The following is a 20,155-nucleotide window of genomic DNA, read 5'->3' as shown; positions in this document are numbered from 1 at the left end:
GCGACAACCAAAACACCTCCGTGAACAGCCTTGCAAAAAGGGCACATCTGTACAAACATGTACATCCTCCCAAAAAGACAGATATGCATGTACAACACACACACACACACACACACACACCACACTCTTTAAGAAGAGTTTGTTTGTTTGTATTTGGGTTTATCACCTTACCAGCTTCAATGGCTATTTCATGGCGAATACAGGTCTTTATCAGACATAAATTAAAAAAAAAAAATTCAGTCATAATAATAGTAATTAACAAATAAGTAAATAAAATAAAAGATCACAATATAATTCAGTTTAAAAAGTCAGACATTTCTCTACAACATGACGCTATAAACACTTGTTAAATTTGCTTGTGATAAAAATTGTAAAAGTTCTCCCCCCAAGACTGCCTTTCGAAGTTTGACCTGATAAAAAGCGGTGGGTTGTGAGATTAGGGCAAGCTAACATTTATAGACGAGACCTGCAGTTCGATAGAGCCAATGAAGATGGAGTCTACAGAATTTCCCATTGCAGCTGAAGCTATAAGAATCAAAAACTATAAACAAAAGCAAAATCTCCAACAGCCCTTTTCCACACACACACACACACACACACACACACACACACAGTGCTGGTTCTGGAAAAATCTAAAGCATCCGTTTGGTTCCGGCACCAAACTACTGTTCGTCTCGAACAAAATGGAGGTGTGTCGTTTTAACTGCCATCAAATCAACTTGACCAAGTGACATCTATTAAAAAGAACAAAAATCTTTAAGGAGGAATTAAGATTAACATTATTGTTTAAAATAACAACGGAATACTACAACAATGAATCAATGGTCTGCGAAGGAAACAGACAACACCGATTAGTCTGTTATAATAGTATTATTATTTTAATACTATGCATCAGGAAACTCCCAAAATTGCATAATGGATCTTAAATAGGTGAGATGTGAGCCCCTAACCAGCACCATCAGTGGTGAAAAATATGTGGGAAATACCTGTCCTACTTAATTCCTTTATACACCCATTGTTTATGAAGGTGACCCAGATTAGTATGGCAGCCTGAGAAAATCCCTTACATGGTGAAATGCTGACATTTTCTATATAAAGTTCTGGAAACTACATATTTTCCTCGATCAATTTTTTTTTTTTTTTTGCATGTATCAAAATGTGACCTTCACTGTGTGAGGAAATCGCACTTAGCTTCCAAGGTTTTAGACACCTTCATGCAACACCATGTTGGTTACCCAACAGTTCTATTTGCCCCAACATTTTGGGAAACCCTGTGAACCCTGAAGCCACTGTGTTTTGTCCCAGACCTTCAGACATGCATCTTCATGCAGCTTGTAAGCCTCCTAATAAAGATCATCTCATGCAACTTATCCTTGATGTGAAAGATTGCTTCAAACACTTGCAATAGCCTTCAGAAAACCTTGAAAACGGACTCTGATTACACTGCAGCATTTCGATGTTTAATTCCGGCTTCCTGGGACAGGCTCCGGAGTCACGGTCATTTTAAAGACCGGGATAAAGCGCTAACTGAAAATGATGGCGTGAGAATCTTCAGTTTCAATACAGATGTGTGACCTAATATTTTACCGTATATCATTCTATCTAAAGACAGCACTACTGAAAATGAGGGCTTGCCCTCGACGTGCCTTGAGAGATATAAATAAACGCGATGAAATGGCCTACGACAGGCATTGTTATGCAGAAAAGCCATGAGACAATCACTGATCATAATAACCAAGGTTAAAACAGCATACATTTCACTGTAAGGTGCAAACGGCCTAACTCGTTTCCTACAGGACATCTCTGGACTATTTCTTGCTCAATCTGAAACCTCAAACCCCCCATTCTTTTCTCTCGCTCTCTTTAGTTCAAGCCATCTGCCAGATAGAAGAGAGACTGCATATTAGGATTAATCCTTGTGGCACAGGGCTCCCATGGGTTTGTCTAGATGGGCCAATAACAGCCTCGGCACTCCGAGCACATCTCCATCGCTAGCTCGCTCTCTCTCCAAGTCTTTTCCTGCATCAAAAGTCAGGAGTTATGTGTAGGCAGTGCCCACATCCTTGCAAAATACTGTTTTGAAACTGCTCTTCAGTCATTCTTACACTACCATAACCCATTACATACTCTACCGATTACATTACATAGCCATTACAAACTCTTACACAACCCAGGTCTCTGGATACGAATTACCCCAAATGATCCATTCTGCTCTGACTGCCCACTAACACTGTTCTGACTGTTTATTCTTAGAGCATTTGTTCACTTTCTTTCCTAGATGACTGAGTGGTTAGTCATGTATGCTGGAGAACGATAAGACAACACAGCGCTCAAAGGTTGGCTCAGGTGGTAGTAGAACATCTGATCTTCAGGATTATACTGAACTGATCCAAGGTCTGGTTTGTCAGGCATATTTCCACTGCAGGCAATATTTCAGGAACACAGGAAGTATACGAGTTTCCACTGGAGGAACCAGAGCTGACTGTAGTTCCTCGGGATGTGGTTGAAGGAACCTTTTAATACCTGATCAAAAGTTTAGGAAATCAGCCCCGTACAGGATTTTGCTGCAGCTTTTTTCAAAATTTGCGATGCAACTCTGAGTTGTTTGTGTTTTTTTTTGTTGTTTTTTTTGCGGGTACTACTTAAATTAGCGAAATCGCAATTGCACGAAACTGTCTGGTCTTTCGCAGTGTTGTTTGCTGTTAAATGAGACCTTTCAGCTGCACACATGGTCGAAGTATGTGAAATGAAGAGGACTTTGGCTGAATGCGTGCTGTGATGCCGTCACATAACACGCCTGGGCCCAGATCTACAGTCATTTTGAACAACTAAAAGCTCCTCCAAATATGGCGGTGTTTGCTTGAGTTTGCGTTCATTTCTGAGATTGCAAAAAAAAAAAAAAAAAAAAAAAAAAAAAAAAAAAAAAAAAACCTAAATCCTGGAGGGACTGTCAAATATCCGGATGCCTTAGAGAATACATTCAGATGAGAACTACCCTACTTACCAGGCAGAAAAATAAATAAATAAATAAACTGTTCAGCTAACAAGTAGCTTCTAAAGCTTGTTTTACCGGATACGGGACATGGGGGTCGACATCATCGGCTGTGGAGAAGGTTTTTCTTTCCCCCTCCACCAAAGATGCAACGTACAGACCAATTAGATGGGAAGACACCTTTCTGTATTATAGAAACCGCAATACATTTTAAAGTAAAGTAAGCACAGTACGAAGGAGGCCATAATCCCTAGAGGTGTCTACAGTACTAGGTAATAAAGAGAGAGTCAGCCTAACAAACACACACACACACACACACACACACACACACACACACACACAGCCAGTATTCTGCCAGAAATGTTTATAGTTCAATCAGTACAGCCCATTTTGTATAACACACACACACCAGTTCATACTCCAGGATAAATCTCAAACATTAGGTACTCATTCACAAAAGCACGTTATCAATTAACACCGGCTGACACGTTAATGGTTGATGGGTTAAGACAAACATGAGGTCATTTTCTCGAGCCTTGCTCTAGCTAGATTAATGGGAGGAAGTCATTTAAAAGCTTGGCCAGTCCTGGTCTCTAAATGAATCGCCCTAGTCTCTGTGTGTGAATGCGAGTTTTATTATTTCAGATGGTCAAGCTTTGTACAGTCGGTCACCAAAGAACACTCAAACATACTGTGGATAAGGTGGACGATAATACATCGTACTGGTCTACTCGTCTGCTGTCAATGGTTACGCAAACACACACACACACACACACACACACACACACACACACACATAATTACACAGAATTACAATTACAAACTTATCTATAATTATCTACCTACACGATGTGCACAAACAATTATATACACAGCTGAACACTCTAGATGCAGAGACAGAAAGAAATACTACACCGGCTTCTTCCTTCCGAACATGAAAGACCTCTCTCTCTCTCTTTCCCCATTTCAGCAAACTTTCATTAGCTTTAGATCTCCGTCTACATTACTGTGCACATCCTTTTCCCATACACTTCGCCGATCCCTATCTCAGACCCTCACTAAGACACTTTCATTCAAGCCATCCATCCGCTCTCTCTCTTTCTCTCGCTCTCCCCCCCAAACATCCCTACATGGTGTGACAGTGATGAATTAAAGCCATTTGAAACTGAGAGGTCACGGACCTATTCGATCTGATGCCTTCACAATCTACAAAGCTAAATACTAAAGATCATTCAGCGTTAATGTGAGTAATGGACATTGCTGTAACACTAGCTCTCTTTCTCTCTTCGCTTAAGATATCCAGTCAACATTCAAAAAAAACAAACAAACAAACAAAAAGGTACAGATGAGCTGTAAACAATATGGGTTAAAGATTCCTGAAAGAATCCTTCACCCACTATAATCAGTGTTGCAGCCTAACGTGAAGCGAAGTTACTCTCAAAACCCCAAAGTGGATTATTATCTAATAAATGCATGCAACGAAGACTTTTATTCCTCTTTTATTACAGGAATTTATCAAAGCTAACATTCTATATTTACTAAATAATGACACACCATACTTTTTTTTTTTATCCATTTAGAGTTACATTTAAGGGTACAGAATTTCCACAATGTACGCTACAGCAGCGTCAACAGTTCGCTCGCGTACTCTTGAAGTTAATGAAGCCAAAAAAAAACTAAGAAGAAAAAAAAAAAAAACTAAGAAGAAAAAAAAAAAAAAAAAAAAACACAACTCAGCTTATCATGTTACTGGGAAACTGCAAAAACGCAACATCGTCTGTCCTGAACTTTCCTGTGGTGGAAAACATCACAGTTGCTAAGCTCCGACACTGGAGACTCCTTCCAAAAACCACAAATGTTAAATCAACATTTTCTTACAGAAAGCGTCACCACATCAATGCCTACACGTTGTTAAATACCAGCGCTTTTTAATCCGTATACCGACTAGTAGAATATGTGGAATGTCCACCGAACAAGTCCCCATATAGGTGGTTACTACAGAAACGAAAACAGACCACAACAAGCGCATTAATATGAATAATGAACATGTGATTTGAATGACAACCAAACAGTAAACAATCAGTATATTTAAACTCAACAGCACACGTTTCACTGCCGACAATCTAATGAACCTTATAAGCTAAATGTTTAGAGCGGTCACCCTTTCGAAAACATTCTTGTGCTGAAGCTAAAACAAAGCTGATGTTCCTGCTCACTGGATTGCAGCCTGTGAACTGATTATCCAGGAAGGAAACGCTTTAACGCAGCTCTCGCTCGATGTGAAAGTATTTTTAGGAGAAAGCCAAATATACAACATTCACCCTGAATGTAATTTTCCAGAGTTATCAGCTTTCCTTCTTTCCTGTTCTCTCTCTCTCTCTCTCTTTACAAACGGTAGATTGAAAATAACAGCAAGCGAATCGCTCCTCTCATTAAAAGTGTCCAGTCACCGACGAGAGTCGATTGTAGAGCGATTTAGAGCTGGCTTACAGTGAATATGGAATATTCTCCTGATCTGAATTGTCCCACAGGTATCTTTTTCTCCATCATTATTCCTCTGGTTCGTGTCTTTAATCTCAGAGGCACTGGCGTGTTAGATTGGAGAGGTCTGGGTCTACAATAGCATCGTTCTATGAAGTTCTGTAGCTATGCCGACCGAGTAAACACACTACAGCATAAGTAAATGAGAAAAGTAGAGAGAGTGTGTGTGTGTGTGTGTGTGTGTGTGTGTGTGTGTGTGCGCGCTGTCAGTTCGTCTCTGGTGCGAATGCTTCTCCGAGGATTTGTGGTTGCATTTGGTCTACATTTCACAGAACGTTCATGCACCATAAGACTGAGATCACTAACCTCAGCATGAAAGTAAACCCAACTGTTCCACAATAAACACATGCGCGAGTGCCTGTCTTGGCTTTTGACGCCGGGAGTTAAAAGCCGATTGTTTTTTTCCTAAGCTGTACGTGGCACTGGACCAGTTCGGTAATGATCCTCAGGCCAGCCTAGTTCACGGCACGTAATCAAGCATCTGGCCTCTAATGGACCGACAGACTGGCCTACTACAGCACCATATTAGATTACTTAACTAATCCTGTCTCCATAGGCCATGCTCAGGCCAATGAATAATCAATCACATCATCTGCTCCCAAGGGTGCAGTGATCCTCCTTACTAACTGTGTTAACCCCTAAAACGTTTCACACAGGAGAGACAAATACTTTTTTTTTTTTGTAAAGCCCAAGACTAATAACAAATGGCTTTGGTTGATTGGGGGGGCAGAAATAAAGGGATATAAATCACAAAAGGTGAAACTGCTGGAAAAAAAATAATGATACTCATATTAAATTTGCTGCAAGTCTAAATGAGATTAAGAGTTTTAGTCCTCAGTCCAAATCCGAGCTTAAATCGGGTTTGTGTACTATTTGGTTTGGGTTAGTTTGTCACTGCATGTAAACAGAGCACAAAGCAACAAAATGAAATGTTGGCTGAGGGTCATGTAGGACTCAAAACATTCTCATAACACTATTTCAATCATTGGCCAGAAATAGATACAGCGATGGATAAAAGATGAGCAAACCTTTACCAAGCATGCATATATAAATAACTAGGGTGCACGGTGGCTTTGTGGTGAGCATGTTTACTTCGCACCTCCGGGGTTGGGAGTTCGAATGTGCGCAGAGTTTGCATGTTCTCCCTGTGCTTTGGGGGTTTCCTCTAGGTACTCTGGTTTCCTCCCCCAGTACAAAGTCCTGCGTTGTAGGTTGATTGGCATTTCCAAATTGTCCAAAGTGTGTGAATGGTACCCCGTCCAGGGTGTTGCCTGCCTTGTGCCCCCAAGTACCCAGGGATAGGCTCTAGGCTCCCAGAAAATGGATGGATAGATAAATAACTAGTTTCAAACATTTGAGCATCATATCCACCATTTATTTTCTCTTTTTGTTAATCTGTCCAAATATCAAGAGTACCTCGCAGCGCTACAGCTTGGTCATTTGGCTCAGTTTGTACCTTGCTTCTCAAAAACAAACAAACAAACAAAAAACCCTGGAAAAATGTCACGTGAAACCCAAAATACATGGAACGCTGGGTGGACTGATGTCAGAATTGCTTTTTTGCAGCAATCAGACCGTGCTGGAGTTTGACTGGAAGCGGACCCGTGTGTGATTGCAGTGTTCTCTCTTCCCCAAACGAACCGCATCAAGCAGAAAAACAAACCAAATTCTGTTCAAATGAACTAAACGGTGAATATGTGAAAACACCCTGAGATGCAAATCGCGTGTGAACTGAGAGGCAAAACTGGCAGGAATCTATCTTGAAGTTTTCATAAGCATGCAAATAACCTGGGATGTGGTAGAGAAATGCATATCCCTGGCAGTTGTGTGAAATAACACACTCACAGACTGTTCTGTCTGACAGGCACATGAGCACACACACACACACACACACACAGAGCAACAGGCATAATGTTGGGGGGAGATCATAAGGGATCCAACCTTTCACCCCAACCCAAGTGACAGAATGAACCAGCTGTCCGTCAGAGAGAGGGAGATAAAAAAAAGAGAGAAGAAGAAGAGAAAGAAGTATTCTATTCAATAGGATATTTCCAGTATTTGTGTGAACCTGAGGTTCTTGTGTTTGTAGAGAGCAATGCAAAACAAATAGTGGATTGGTAGAACATGGACACAACTTCTGGTCCACAACTCAACAGCTCCTGATAAGTTGGAAAGGTCGTACACCGTCAGCCATGTTGGATCTACTTCCTGTAAGGGTGAAACGGACACTCGGCTCCATGAAACATGTACCAAACCAACTCACAAATAGTATCTAGTCCAGGAAAAAACCAAAACAATACTTTCAGGAAATATGTATCCAAAAATGGATTATTGGGCAAAACGTGTGCTAGTTTCTACACTTTCCAAAAGTGTGTGAGGCCTTTAAGTACATATTAATCCCCTAGGAGAGTTTTTGTTTTCTTGAACTTTCAGCATAATTCACTGATTGGAAAGGAAACAAAATCATGCAAAAAATGAAGCCATACTGTACATGTCCTTCATTTTTAATGTAATGTTGATGAAGCTAAATTGGTGGTAAAATAAAGCATTTTGACTACAATGTGCAAAAGTCAGTACACATCCCTAGTAGCTAAAAAATAAAGAAACAACAAAGTCAGTAAAATAAACTCAATATAATAATAGAATTGGCCATCAGTCAAAATGGCTGTGCAGGCAGGAAGTACAGGTTAGACAAACTGTGTACTGATTATACAGGGTGAATTCACAAGTACCTACAATCTGAGACCAGGCAGGTCATTTCAATTAAACACAGACTTTACGTTTCAGCTGGTACAAGGAGACATGCGTGATATATTTATATATGTGGCTCAGGTTTTAGAGCGGGTTGTCTACTAATTGTAGGGTTGGCGGCTCGATTCCGGGCCCACATGACTCCACATACCAAGTGTCCTTGGAGAAGACCTTGAACCCCAAGTTGCTCCCAATGGCATGCTAGCACCACCTTTGGTGTGTGAGAATGGGTGAATGAGACTCAGTATAAAGCGCTTTGGATAAAAGCGCTATATAAGCGCAGACCATTTAACACGTGCTACACTGAAAACACAAGTTTCCAAACTTTGGCTTTTCTGCTTCTCCACTGGTTCGTTCTCTTCCTTCTGTTCATCCATCTACCATTTTTTGGATAAAAGCGCTATATAAGCGCAGACCATTTAACACGTGCTACACTGAAAACACAAGTTTCCAAACTTTGGCTTTTCTGCTTCTCCACTGGTTCGTTCTCTTCCTTCTGTTCATCCATCTACCATTTTTTATGCAATCTAGGGGACGTCTACGATATCATCAACCTTTTGATGTCATCGTACTTGCACTATTTTTTTGCACATATAGAAAATGTGCTATACAAAAACGTCTCCGGTGGAAACCTTACTGGCTCGAAGGTGAAATGTACTTTGCATAATAACATTGGGACAATTCCCAAGAATGGTGCATTTGGTTAAAAACAGTCTCAGTGAATGTGTTTAGTTCCCAATGAGTGTATTATATGGAAATATTGAATATCTACAGACTTCCAAAAAGGTTGATTCTGGGATCCTGTCCATCCTTAACGCCTTTTTACTCCTATTTTCTTTACCTTCTTTACTTTACTAATCTGCTGTACAGAAATGATGAAACTACATTCAAGCAAAAGTCTACAGTATTAATAAGTATTAAACTGTGCCCATTGTCTTTACTAACCCAATCTGTCGTTACAAAGAAACTGTGCTTATATCCAGTGAACTAAGACGACACTTTAGAACCTGTTCAGCGCTTACATACAGATGACGTTACATAAACCAGAGACAACACCTCAACTTTAAAACCGAGCTGGTCTTTTTCTACCAGAGGAAATGCTGACGCTGTAACACTGAACTGTCACATTCCTGATGTGAATCAGGTGTAAAAAGAAAACTAGAAGAAGAAGAAAAAAAAAAAAAAAAAAAAAAAAAACACACGAGTGTGCTAAGACTTAAATACGTGGCGAACACTCGGAGGTCGATTTATCAAAAGCCCCCCGAGATTAAAACATCCTTGGTAGTTATTGATTAGCCAGAGGGGGTGGAAAAAGTGGTCTGATGACTCAGTTCTCGAGCAGCTGGCTTTAAGTACGTTGGCTGAGGATGTCAGCTGGAGCGCATCGCAGTGAGCATGTGACCTTGTTGATGTTCTTGAACGGTTGATCAGAAGCACATGGAAGAACGATTTAATCACTCCAGACTGAGTGTGTTCAACATTATTGAATATAATGTTTCACTGAACCAGAGCTGTTTGGCAATCATCTTTGATGTAGTGATTTTTTTGTTGTTGACCTCACCTTCCACTATATAACACTGAAATATCGCCTATTCGCCAGTGGCGTACTTTTAAAAAGTCAAGCCATGGTGCTGTGTCTGGTAAACGCTGGGCATCTTGCAAGCATTATATTAAATGAATTCAACCTGTATATGCACGAAAAGCCACACAGTCTCGTCTCATACACGCGCTTCTTACAGTTCTCAACATCAGCTCTGCTTGTTACTTCATAATGTTACTACTTAATTAACTAATTAACTCGTGGTTTACCTGTTCTCATATTTATTCTTTATTCATGATATTGTACATGGGCAACCAAGACAATTCTACACCTTGGGGGAAAATGATTTAGGGAAATAAATAAGAAATGCTGAACAGTGTTACTTTTTCACTGTTCCAATGATGGTCTTGATGTTGGACTTTAAAACAGTGTGTAATATTTGAAAGGAATAGATTTGTATTGTGTCAGTGTAAATTTCCAGACCCCGACAGCAGCTGATGACAGAAACTTTGAGAATGCGCTGATGTGGTATGGCCTCTATATTTCTGCTGTCGAAGTCTTCTTCGAACGGTGGATTGTGATACCTTCATCCCTCACCTGTGGAGGTTGTTGGTGACGTCACTCGACTGTAGTTTTTAGGTTTTTCTTCACAACTCTCACAAGTGTTTCTGCCATCTTCTTGTTTTCCTTGGCCGACCCATTTGGTGTCTGTTGCTCGGTACACCAGTGGTTTCTTTCCAAATTGTTGCACTGGCTATGCCCAATGCTTGTGCAGTGCCACGGATTGATTTTTCCCCTTTTCTCAGCTTCAAAATTGCTTGCTTTTCTCCCATAGACAGCTCTCTGATCTTCATGTTGGCTTATCCTTTTTAACCAAAGCAGTCTTCACAGATGTAACTGGATGCTAAAACCGAGAACAGATGTTCAGAGCTATTTATTATTTAAACAATCAGTCTAACAGGACACACCTGTGTAGCAAGAAACACCTGTCAGTCACATGTTCCCATATTTTTGCTCACATACAAATTGGGTGGTCTGACACAAATACCAGGAAATAAAAGCTGAAATTCTAAACTCTTCTAATATTCATCTTTTCATCTCAAACCAAAATGTCTTCAGTCTAAAGCAAAAACAATTGAAATGTCCTTGCTGTTCCAATATTTTCAGAGCTGACTCCATTTAATAAAAATGAAATAAAATAAAGTATAAATGCATTTGCCTTCCCTACAGTGTTAACACTAATGTGAACTCTTGAGTTTACAGCCTTTGTGCACTGTGGTCTAGTTCATTAGAGCTGTAAATGTACGAGGAAATGCCCAAACACTGATGGTGTCCGGCTAAGAGCTCCTTTCCGTTTTTCAGGATTGATGAAAAGCACATGAAACGTGTTCAGCTGAACAAAAGCTGCACAAAATGCTGCAGTCTCCTAAAGGTTTTGTCAGGAAATGCTGTCCAATGGCTAATTATACATGTGACCCGAGTTTGTTTGAATGTTGGGGCTGCTTTTGAAGTTAAGTCGTGTTGCTTTTGGAAGATCTGGCATCCTTCTCTAGACATGAAATGTGATCCCGAGTGGTCGGTGAAGACGCATTCGAGATACATGCAAGAGCTGTTTGTGAACAGATATCAGTCTTGTGATCCGCTCGCTCGAGATTTCCACAATTATATAACTAAAATCATGAAAAGGAGAAAATAAAGATGGCATTTAGAAATGACCTGGCTACACACAAACCAGACTGCTACAGTCTCCACTGCTTCAAATGCCTCCTCAAAATAATCTCAGCTAATTTTACTCAGTCTCTCTCTGAAACTCAAACCAGTGGTCTAAATTAACCAAGGGATAATAAACCTTGCATAAGTCACAATGCTTGCTCTCTAGAGCAAAATATCAGAACACTACAGAACATCAGAACTAGCTCATTGACATTAAAGCCTATTCATACAGCAAGAGGAAGTGACACGGAAAAAAATTGGCTTTTGGCTGGGTGCCGGAGATGGATAAAGACCGGCTCTGCTGTTGTAAAGAGTGTCTCTGTTGGCAGAAAGCTGGCCTTTATGGTTTAGCGTGTCTGGGGCTAAACTCAGCGGGATGGTACAGCATAACGGAAAAGCATTAGGAGCTTGAGCTAGGTCTGGGTTTACACCAGTTTTGATCATGTAAATATAAATAGGACCAAAGAGCATTTAGTGGTATTTATTATAACAATCCATCAGGTCTATTTGGTGGTATTTATTATAACAATCCATCAGGTTTGCTCCAGGTACTCCAGTTTCCTCCCCCAGTTTAAGACATGCATTGTAGGCTGATCGGCATGGCCAAATTGTCCAAAGCGTGTGAATGCGTGTGGCAGTGTGTGCGTGATTGTGCCCTGTGATTAGTTGGGTGCATGGTGTCCCCCTCCTCGTGCCCAGAGTTCCCTGGGATAGGCTCCAGGTTCCCCACAACCCTGTGAAGGATAAGTGGTATGGAAAATGGATGGATGGATGTATAGTTGCAGAGTTTTATACAATGTGACTTACAAGTATGAGCAAGTACACTCCAGTCCAAGCATAGAAGCAGTCAGGTAAATGTCAAGGATCTTTCCCAAAGGAACAAGAGGGAGGTTGTGGATTTGAAATAACAACCATCCAAACACTAAACATTTCACACAAGCATTTTGCCTCCTCACTATGTCTTGAACATAATAAGACAGAAACAATGCGGCTTGCTACTGAAAAACGGCAAAAAACAAGACTTTCCCCATGGTGAAAAACCTAAAGGACTAGCTTCATCACTGACTGTTATAAAACATACTGGAGAGTCCTTCTAAACATGGTAAGTAAATATTTACAGTCATGTGAAAAAATAAGTACACCTCATGAAAATTTATGATATTTTTAACATATTTGGACAAGCAAACATTTGATGCTCTTTGAAACAGTGCCTATTAATAAAGTTGATGAACATTTTCCAAACATTTATTTAATAGAAATATCAATAGATGGGAAAAGTACACCCTTGGCCTCAGAAGCTAGTATTGCCCCCTTTAGCAGAAATAACTTCTTGTAGGCGTTTTGAATAATTGTCCACCAGGCTTGCTGGAATTTTTGACTACTCTTCCATGCAATATTCTTTCAGTTACAAGATGTTTGAGGGTTTCCTTGCATGCACGCCCCCACAACATTTCAATCGGATTCAAATCCGGCTTTGACTGGGCCATTCCATAACCCTCCATTTCTTCTTTTTGAGCCATTCCTTGGTGGATTTGCTAGTGTGCTTAGGATCATTATCCAGTTGAAAGGCCCACTGTCGGTTCAGCTTCAACTTTCAGACAGATGGTCTCACATTATCTTCAAGCACTCTTTGATGTGATGCAGAATTCACAGATGAATCAGTGAATGCAAGCTGTCCAGTCCCTGATGCAGCGAAGCAACCCCAAACCATAACATTTCCACCACCGTGCTTCACAGTTGGTATGAGGTGCTTCTCCTAAAAAGCTGTCTTTGGTCTGCACCAAACATCTCTGCTGTTACTGTGGCCAAACAACTCTCTTTTTGATTCATCTGACCAGAGCACATTATTCCAAAAGGCATGGACTGTCGTCTTTAAAGGATTTTTCCTGACACGTCTCCCACGCAGGTCAAATTTGTACAATCTCTTTCTGATTGTAGAAGCATTAGATTAGAAGATTGTACTAGCAGATCCTGTGATGATATTTTGGGGTTCTTGGAGACTTCTTTTTGCATCAGACGGTCTGCTCTTGGCATCCACAACCTTTTATCTGAATGCCTTATAGAACTCTTTAGATATTGGCATGGAGACACCACACACCTCAATAGCAAACGGAACACCAGACAATAGATGTGAGAGGGGTATGAATAAGACAGGTTCCATGTGACTGTTCTATTTTTTTTGTTAATTTAAATTGTAAAAATCACTACAAAATGTCAATTTTATTTGTCATTTGATACACTATCACCTTTATTAATAGACACTGTTTCAAAGAGGATTAAATGTTTGCTTGTCCAGATATGTTAAAAAAAAAAAATAAAAAAAAAAAAATAAATAAAAAACCCAACCACTTCCATGAGATGTACTTTTTTTTTTTTTTCCACATGACTGTATATGTTTGTATTTTAATCCGTTCATTAGACTAGTGTCTAGCATGCGGCGCTCTCACTGCCATGGCCCGGGTGCAATTACCAGTCACTGAACCAACTCGAGCCACTGGTGGGTTGCATGAACCAGTGCACTCTCAGTGATGGTCCCAAGCCAGGAAAATGGAGAGGGTGGAGTCAGGAAGGGCATCCGGCATAAAACTTGTGCCAGAATCAAATATGCGGACGGGTGATCCGCCGTGGTGACCTCGAATGGGAGCAGCCAAAAGAGGGGGAAAAATTTAATCTGTTAATTCTTGTATTATGTTGAGAGTCTGCCATACAACAGATCCATATTAGATATTTTGGAACATCTTTGAACGAGCACATTAACCCTTGTGCTCTGTTTGGTATCCTTGAGACCCCAGACTCTTTTTAACAGTCTTCAATGGCTCGAAAACCATATCTAACATTTTTTAAAATCAGCTAGATACTTTTTGTGCGTTCCAGTTACCCCCTACAGAAATTTACACACAACTTCTCCATGGGGTCCCAGAGGCTCCAGCTATAAAACATTCACTGAAATGGAAACCAGAAGGGTGAGTACTGTACGTTTTTCACCCTTTTTGTATTTGTGTCCTACTCTTACCGAAGGTTGGTCTTAATCACTGTATATGCGATGGCCATCACAAAGTGATTACATATTACTGATCAAGCAGCAAGAGCATCCAAGCCCAGGATGCACTCAAGACGTCCATAATGTGCCGTACCAGTTTGAGCTATTTTTATTCCAAGCTCTTGCTTTAGTTTCCTACATCCCCCAGTTACAGACCTCATAAACTTTTATAACTTTATAACTTTAAAACTCCAGGCTAGGAGGGTCACAGTTCAGCAAAGATTTTTGTTCCCCTCTTTGACGAACTCAAATGTAACCTATAGGGCCCTTGGCGATTTGCCGAGGAGTTAAATCAAGTGATGTACAATAGACTAAACTAACTTTAGGTTCATCGTGTAATCGGACACCCTCTGAACAGACAAACAAATTTGCCTTTGGGGAAAAAAGACAACACAAAAGACATTCCTCTTTACATGGTAGAGGGAAGTTTCTTAAACAAAGTAGGGTGAAACTAACAAGTTAGCGTTCCAACCAGGATTAATGCAACACTGTGGAGAGTTCATAATGTTCATGGATTTATCGGCATGTGATAAAACAATATGAATTAATATTCATATGTTGCAATTAATATGTTGCTTTAAAGAGAAAGCAGCAGAAATTATGCAATGTGAACAAGACTCTTTGCCTATATGGTACATTTGTGTGTGTGTGTGTGTGTGCGCATGTGTTAGACATCAGTGTTAGAGAGTTTAATAAATCATTCACAATCAGAGTCTTGGATGCCAAACAAAAAAAAGCCATGTGCACATTCACTATTCTTTCCGTCCTTAGTCCCAGTCATGTCACTGTGGTCACAGTGGAGGTGTGCAGGGTCACAATCTGCTCTGATTTGCTGCTTTTTAGTCAGAATTTAATGCTGTATTTGACTTAAGTTGGATCTCCGAATTACGCCTCCGTGCGTTCAAGCTACAAAGCAAGGGAGGGAAAAACAAAACCCAGATGCCTCCATGTTTGTCTTTTATCAGCAACAATCTAACTATGATGAGTGATTTATAAATTAACCTCAAACTTTATAGTCAATGTTATAGATTTAAAAAGCACATAGTATGTGTCTATGTCGATTGATCTAGAACAAAAATATACAGCATAGTTCATTTAAAAAGAAGCGGTGCTACTTTGTTTACTTTGATGTGAGCCGCCATTTTGACTTCTCACCTGCTCAGTTCGGGGTTGAGAAGACCCTCCCAAATTGACAAGAAGGAATTTGCTGGGCGCTTCTTAGGTTTTAGTCGAACGCCGCATAACTTCCATGCCTTTCCGTCAATATTACCACATCCTCTGCGTGTCCTGTCAATTCTCTCTCTCAGTCAGTAGAAACACTGACATTACTTCCTTCAAACTTTTGCTGTGTGATGCTTCTCGACCTGGCACATACATCATGCTCCAAGATTGCGTACAGATTAGCGGGGCAGGACGTATTCAAAAATAGCAGACTGTCCACGCATCGCTACATACCACGCCTGTGGTATGCCTCGTTTTAATATAGTAAAATGTTAACGGTCATTTGCATTGCAGTGGAACTGGTCAACGTAGCACTCTAGCAAATATGTTCACTCTAGCAATTACTGTCCAAGGTACTATTGTCACATGTGGGTGTGTCCCATAACCTAAACGTATAGCGTACACTCCACTATACGGCATATACAAAGCAATTTTGTTTAAAACGCATTTAACTTTGATCTACATGTTACGTGCTAGGCTTTGTACGAGCATCTTTGGTAGATTAGCAAAGCAAGGTAGCGAACTGTAATAGCGACATACATTCACCAAAGCATCGACGATCTCTTCTGCTTCCTTCGAAACGTCATTTCTCTTTAGAAGAAAAACAAAAAAATTGTTTCTCTCATATACATTACACCACAATGAAATTCTTTTCTTCAAATATCCCAGAGCACAGGATCAGCCATGATACAGCGCCCCTGGAGCAGAGAGGGTTAAGGGCCTTGCTCAAGGACCCAACAGTGCCAGTTTGGCACGGATCAGTAACCCAGAGCCTTAACCGTTGAGCCACCACTACCCCAACAATGTCTCTACACACAATGAGTCAGAGGTTGTATATGACAGGATAAGATGAAATCACAGTTACAATGTAAACTAGTTTGTCAAAGAATGTCGGACCACACACAACAAAGGACTGAGTCAATCGTTTGGATGTGTCGCCTTACCAAAATCAAATTTGAATTCAAATGTTGCTTGTTGAAATCATGGCTCCGTGTCACACACGTCCATAGAAAACGGAGCAGCTGCTAGTGTAACCGTATCAAGTCACTCCTTCACGTATCTGGGCCGCTATGAACGGTAAGCGTTTGAGAGGAAACGGAGAGGGAAAGAAAAGAAAAAAAAAAAAAGGGAGACACATAATCACACTTTACACGCTGCACTGAGCAGAACATTCCTCTAGCACAGCAAAATAAACGCAGCCCATCACACAACACACACTCGCACACTTAAACGCCAAAACTCACGAAACCTGCCCTGTAAGGTTTCTGCTATACTCCCACACACAAACATACGCACAGGCTAAACGCTTAATCACTCAGGCCTGTGCTGACAAACACACCTGCGTGCCTGTGTCCTAAACCGTACTGATACGGTGTTTGCCATCCAGTGAGTCGGTTTTCCCGAGGCCTCGATCTTTCCCAACTAGCAATTTCTTCATCAGTCAACATTAAAAACATTCCCATTCACAGACTTTTCTCTGATGAGTTAACCAGTAACACTGAACACACGACCTCCACCTGGAGATCAGAGTCAGACCTCTTATCTCTGTCCTCTGAGCAAACACACACACACACACTGGCCAAAACACTACCTCTTCAAACAGTACCTCGATAACCCAATGGCCCTTGGACCACCTCGACCGAAAGCAATGTGGATTGAGTTACGAGTCGGAGACTGTGCAAAAATCACGTACATAATCCGACTAAAAAAAGGCCACGAGTCAAAAGCAGTGCAGAACAAAAGGGACCTATTTAAAGGCAATGACATCATGAGAAACAGCTCGGGCCTGAATGAAACTCAGACGCGACTTCATGGAAGCATTTGTTTCCGTTTAGTTCCTCTTCCTCGGACATGACGAGTGTTACAGAGAGCCAAGACTGCAGCGTTTCCTCAGGCTCTCTGCAGGCTTACAAGTCTATTAAACTGAGTTACACTGATTAATGCACTCATCATTGTATTAACGAGTACACACAGGCAGTGCATAGTCTCTGGATTTTTCTCTCTTTTTCCCCCCTTTCCAGGCTCTGGTTCAATGTCAACTAACATTGTTCTAGAACACAGAGGAGAGTAAATTAAATCCACACGCTTTCTTCTCCAACAGAAACTGAAAGAGACAGTGTTGAGTGTTGGTGTACTCACACCATTTTCCCCACTAGACAGTGTGTTAGGGTAAGGTACAGGGTATTAATCCTAACCCTGAAGCATCCATACCTTGGTTCAGTGGGCAGAGCATGAGACTCTCACGCTGTGTGTTGGCGCCCCACAAATGGTGCAAGTGTCTGTTTCTTATGACAAAAAAAAACCCATCAAGGTACACAGGAACAGTAGTAACAACAGAGGAGCTTTATAGTCCGATAAAAACGGTTTGCATTCCCAGGTGTACTGGAAATGTTCTCAGACAATAATACAGAAGACTACTACACTGTATTGTCCTGTATAAACTGATTCTATTGTATTAATTTTCCCCCCAAAAGTACAGAGATTCAAGTGACAACTCATCTTGTGTTTGACCAATCAGTGGTCTGTACTATAACTAGCTCCGCCCACATGTTCCTGTTTGGTACTGGTCAACAAAATTTTGCACTAAATTACTAAGTCCCTTACGCAACTCAGCTACTAGCTTACTGTCTAGGTCAGTTTATGATGGAAATGAAGACAGAATATTTGTTAGTGTATCCTGCAGTACTGCACCGTCGGGCCAGGAAGCCTTTCATACACTCCTCTTGGTCTTTTCTTCACACTCGTCCCGAATAGAGCTAGGAAATCATTAGAGGGAAAGTCAAGAGCAAGAGAAGAAACGCTGAAATCACCACTGTACCATGGTACATTACTTGCACACACACACACACACACACACACACACACACACACACCCCTCTGCAGGACTGACTCCTCTGCTTACATATGCCAGTGTCTAGAGAAAAGAGAATGGCACACCAGAACAGCAGGGAACAGCTGCAGTCACACACACACACACACACACACACACACACACACACACACACACACACACACACACACACACTTACACTTCTGTATGCCGAGTCTCCAGTTTAGTCACATGGGATTTTACTGTTACCTGCAGCAAGGACACCAAGCCAGCTGAAAATGTGAACACATGGCCTGCACACTATGTGTCTCTCTCTCTCTCTCTCTCTCTCTCTCTCTCTCTCTCTCACACACACACACACACACACTCACTCACTCACTCACTCACTCCATGCAGGCACATGCTTGGATAAAGCCTATGCACACACAGTTATAATTAATACAATACCAACTCTTACTTCAATAAACACTCTCGCCCTCTCTCTCGCTCTCTCTCTCTCACACACACACCTAACCAACTACATCTCAGCAGGTACACTTGGCCTCATTCTTAATGAATAACATAAGCTTATTGAAGGACAACTTTTCAGTATTTTTCAGTACCACCACCACCACCACCACCACACACAGACACACACACACACACAGACACACACACATACAGACAGACACACACACATACACACACACACACACACACACACACACACACACACACACAGACACACAGACACACACACAGACACACCTCCCCCTTAACCCCCTTAACCCATAAGGTAAAGTCATTAGCAGCTCAGCAGAGTTCAGCTCAACCCCCCAAATCAAAGCTCCAACTCACAGCAGTGTTAAACCCCAGACTCACCATGCTGTAAGAAATGTGTCCTTCCTAATCTTCGGCTCTCTTGCTTCATTGTGCTGCTAGTCCTGTAGTCCCAATAATTTTGTGTGTGTGTTCCCAAACACACCAGCTCACTACCCAGCAGGTCTCAGACACACTGACACACACTCCACACACTGCAGCAACTCTCACGAGGTAGGGACCGCCCACTCTTAAACCCGGCCCTCCCACTTGTGCTTGTGTCCGTCAGTCATTCACTACGGACCGCCCACGAGTGGAAAACTGCATGTGCGGTGCTTCTGAGCTCGGAAGCCCGAGAGGGGCAAATTAAACTAGAAACTACTGTAAATGAGAAGGGAGGTGTTTAAATAAAGGGTTATGAAAACAGCCTTCAGATATAAAATGATAGGACTTCAGAAGAATAAACAAAAGCTTAAACAGGTCCTGGATGAAGGGGGAAAAAAAAGAACATCCGCTCCTTTTACTTCGAGAAGAGCAGATTTCTTTCTATTCCTTTCTTAAGAAAGCCCAAACAGGATTTCTGCCTATGGAGGTAGCAGCTGATAATAGCTTATCATGCAGCAAAAATCTTTTCTCAGATAGCTGATTTCAATTACAGTTTGGTGTTTGGGCTGAATTTGATATCACAGAGCTAAAAAAAAAAGTACTAATTTGGAAAGGGTTTGTATG

At 41.2% G+C, this 20,155-nt stretch overlaps 1 protein-coding gene across 2 annotated transcripts in view; it reads right to left on the bottom strand.

Moving 5' to 3' along the window:
- plekhg4 (pleckstrin homology domain containing, family G (with RhoGef domain) member 4) overlaps positions 1-19,773 on the bottom strand; it is a 71,050-nt gene extending 51,277 nt beyond the window's left edge. The window contains exon 1 of one of the 2 annotated variants that reach the window (XM_017458781.3): positions 19,490-19,773. In XM_017458781.3, coding sequence (XP_017314270.1) covers positions 19,490-19,492 — 3 coding nt within the window. In that variant the 5' untranslated portion in view covers positions 19,493-19,773. The remainder of the gene's footprint in view (positions 1-19,489) is intronic. The other variant, XM_047151725.2, reaches the window with a different exon arrangement.
- Between the last annotated feature and the right edge of the window lie 382 nt (positions 19,774-20,155).

The sequence above is a fragment of the Ictalurus punctatus genome, chromosome 27 (genome assembly GCF_001660625.3).
Source record: "Ictalurus punctatus breed USDA103 chromosome 27, Coco_2.0, whole genome shotgun sequence".
Lineage (NCBI taxonomy): Eukaryota > Metazoa > Chordata > Actinopteri > Siluriformes > Ictaluridae > Ictalurus > Ictalurus punctatus.
Note: the sequence above shows the minus strand (reverse complement) of the source record. Positions and strands in the feature narration are given on the sequence as shown.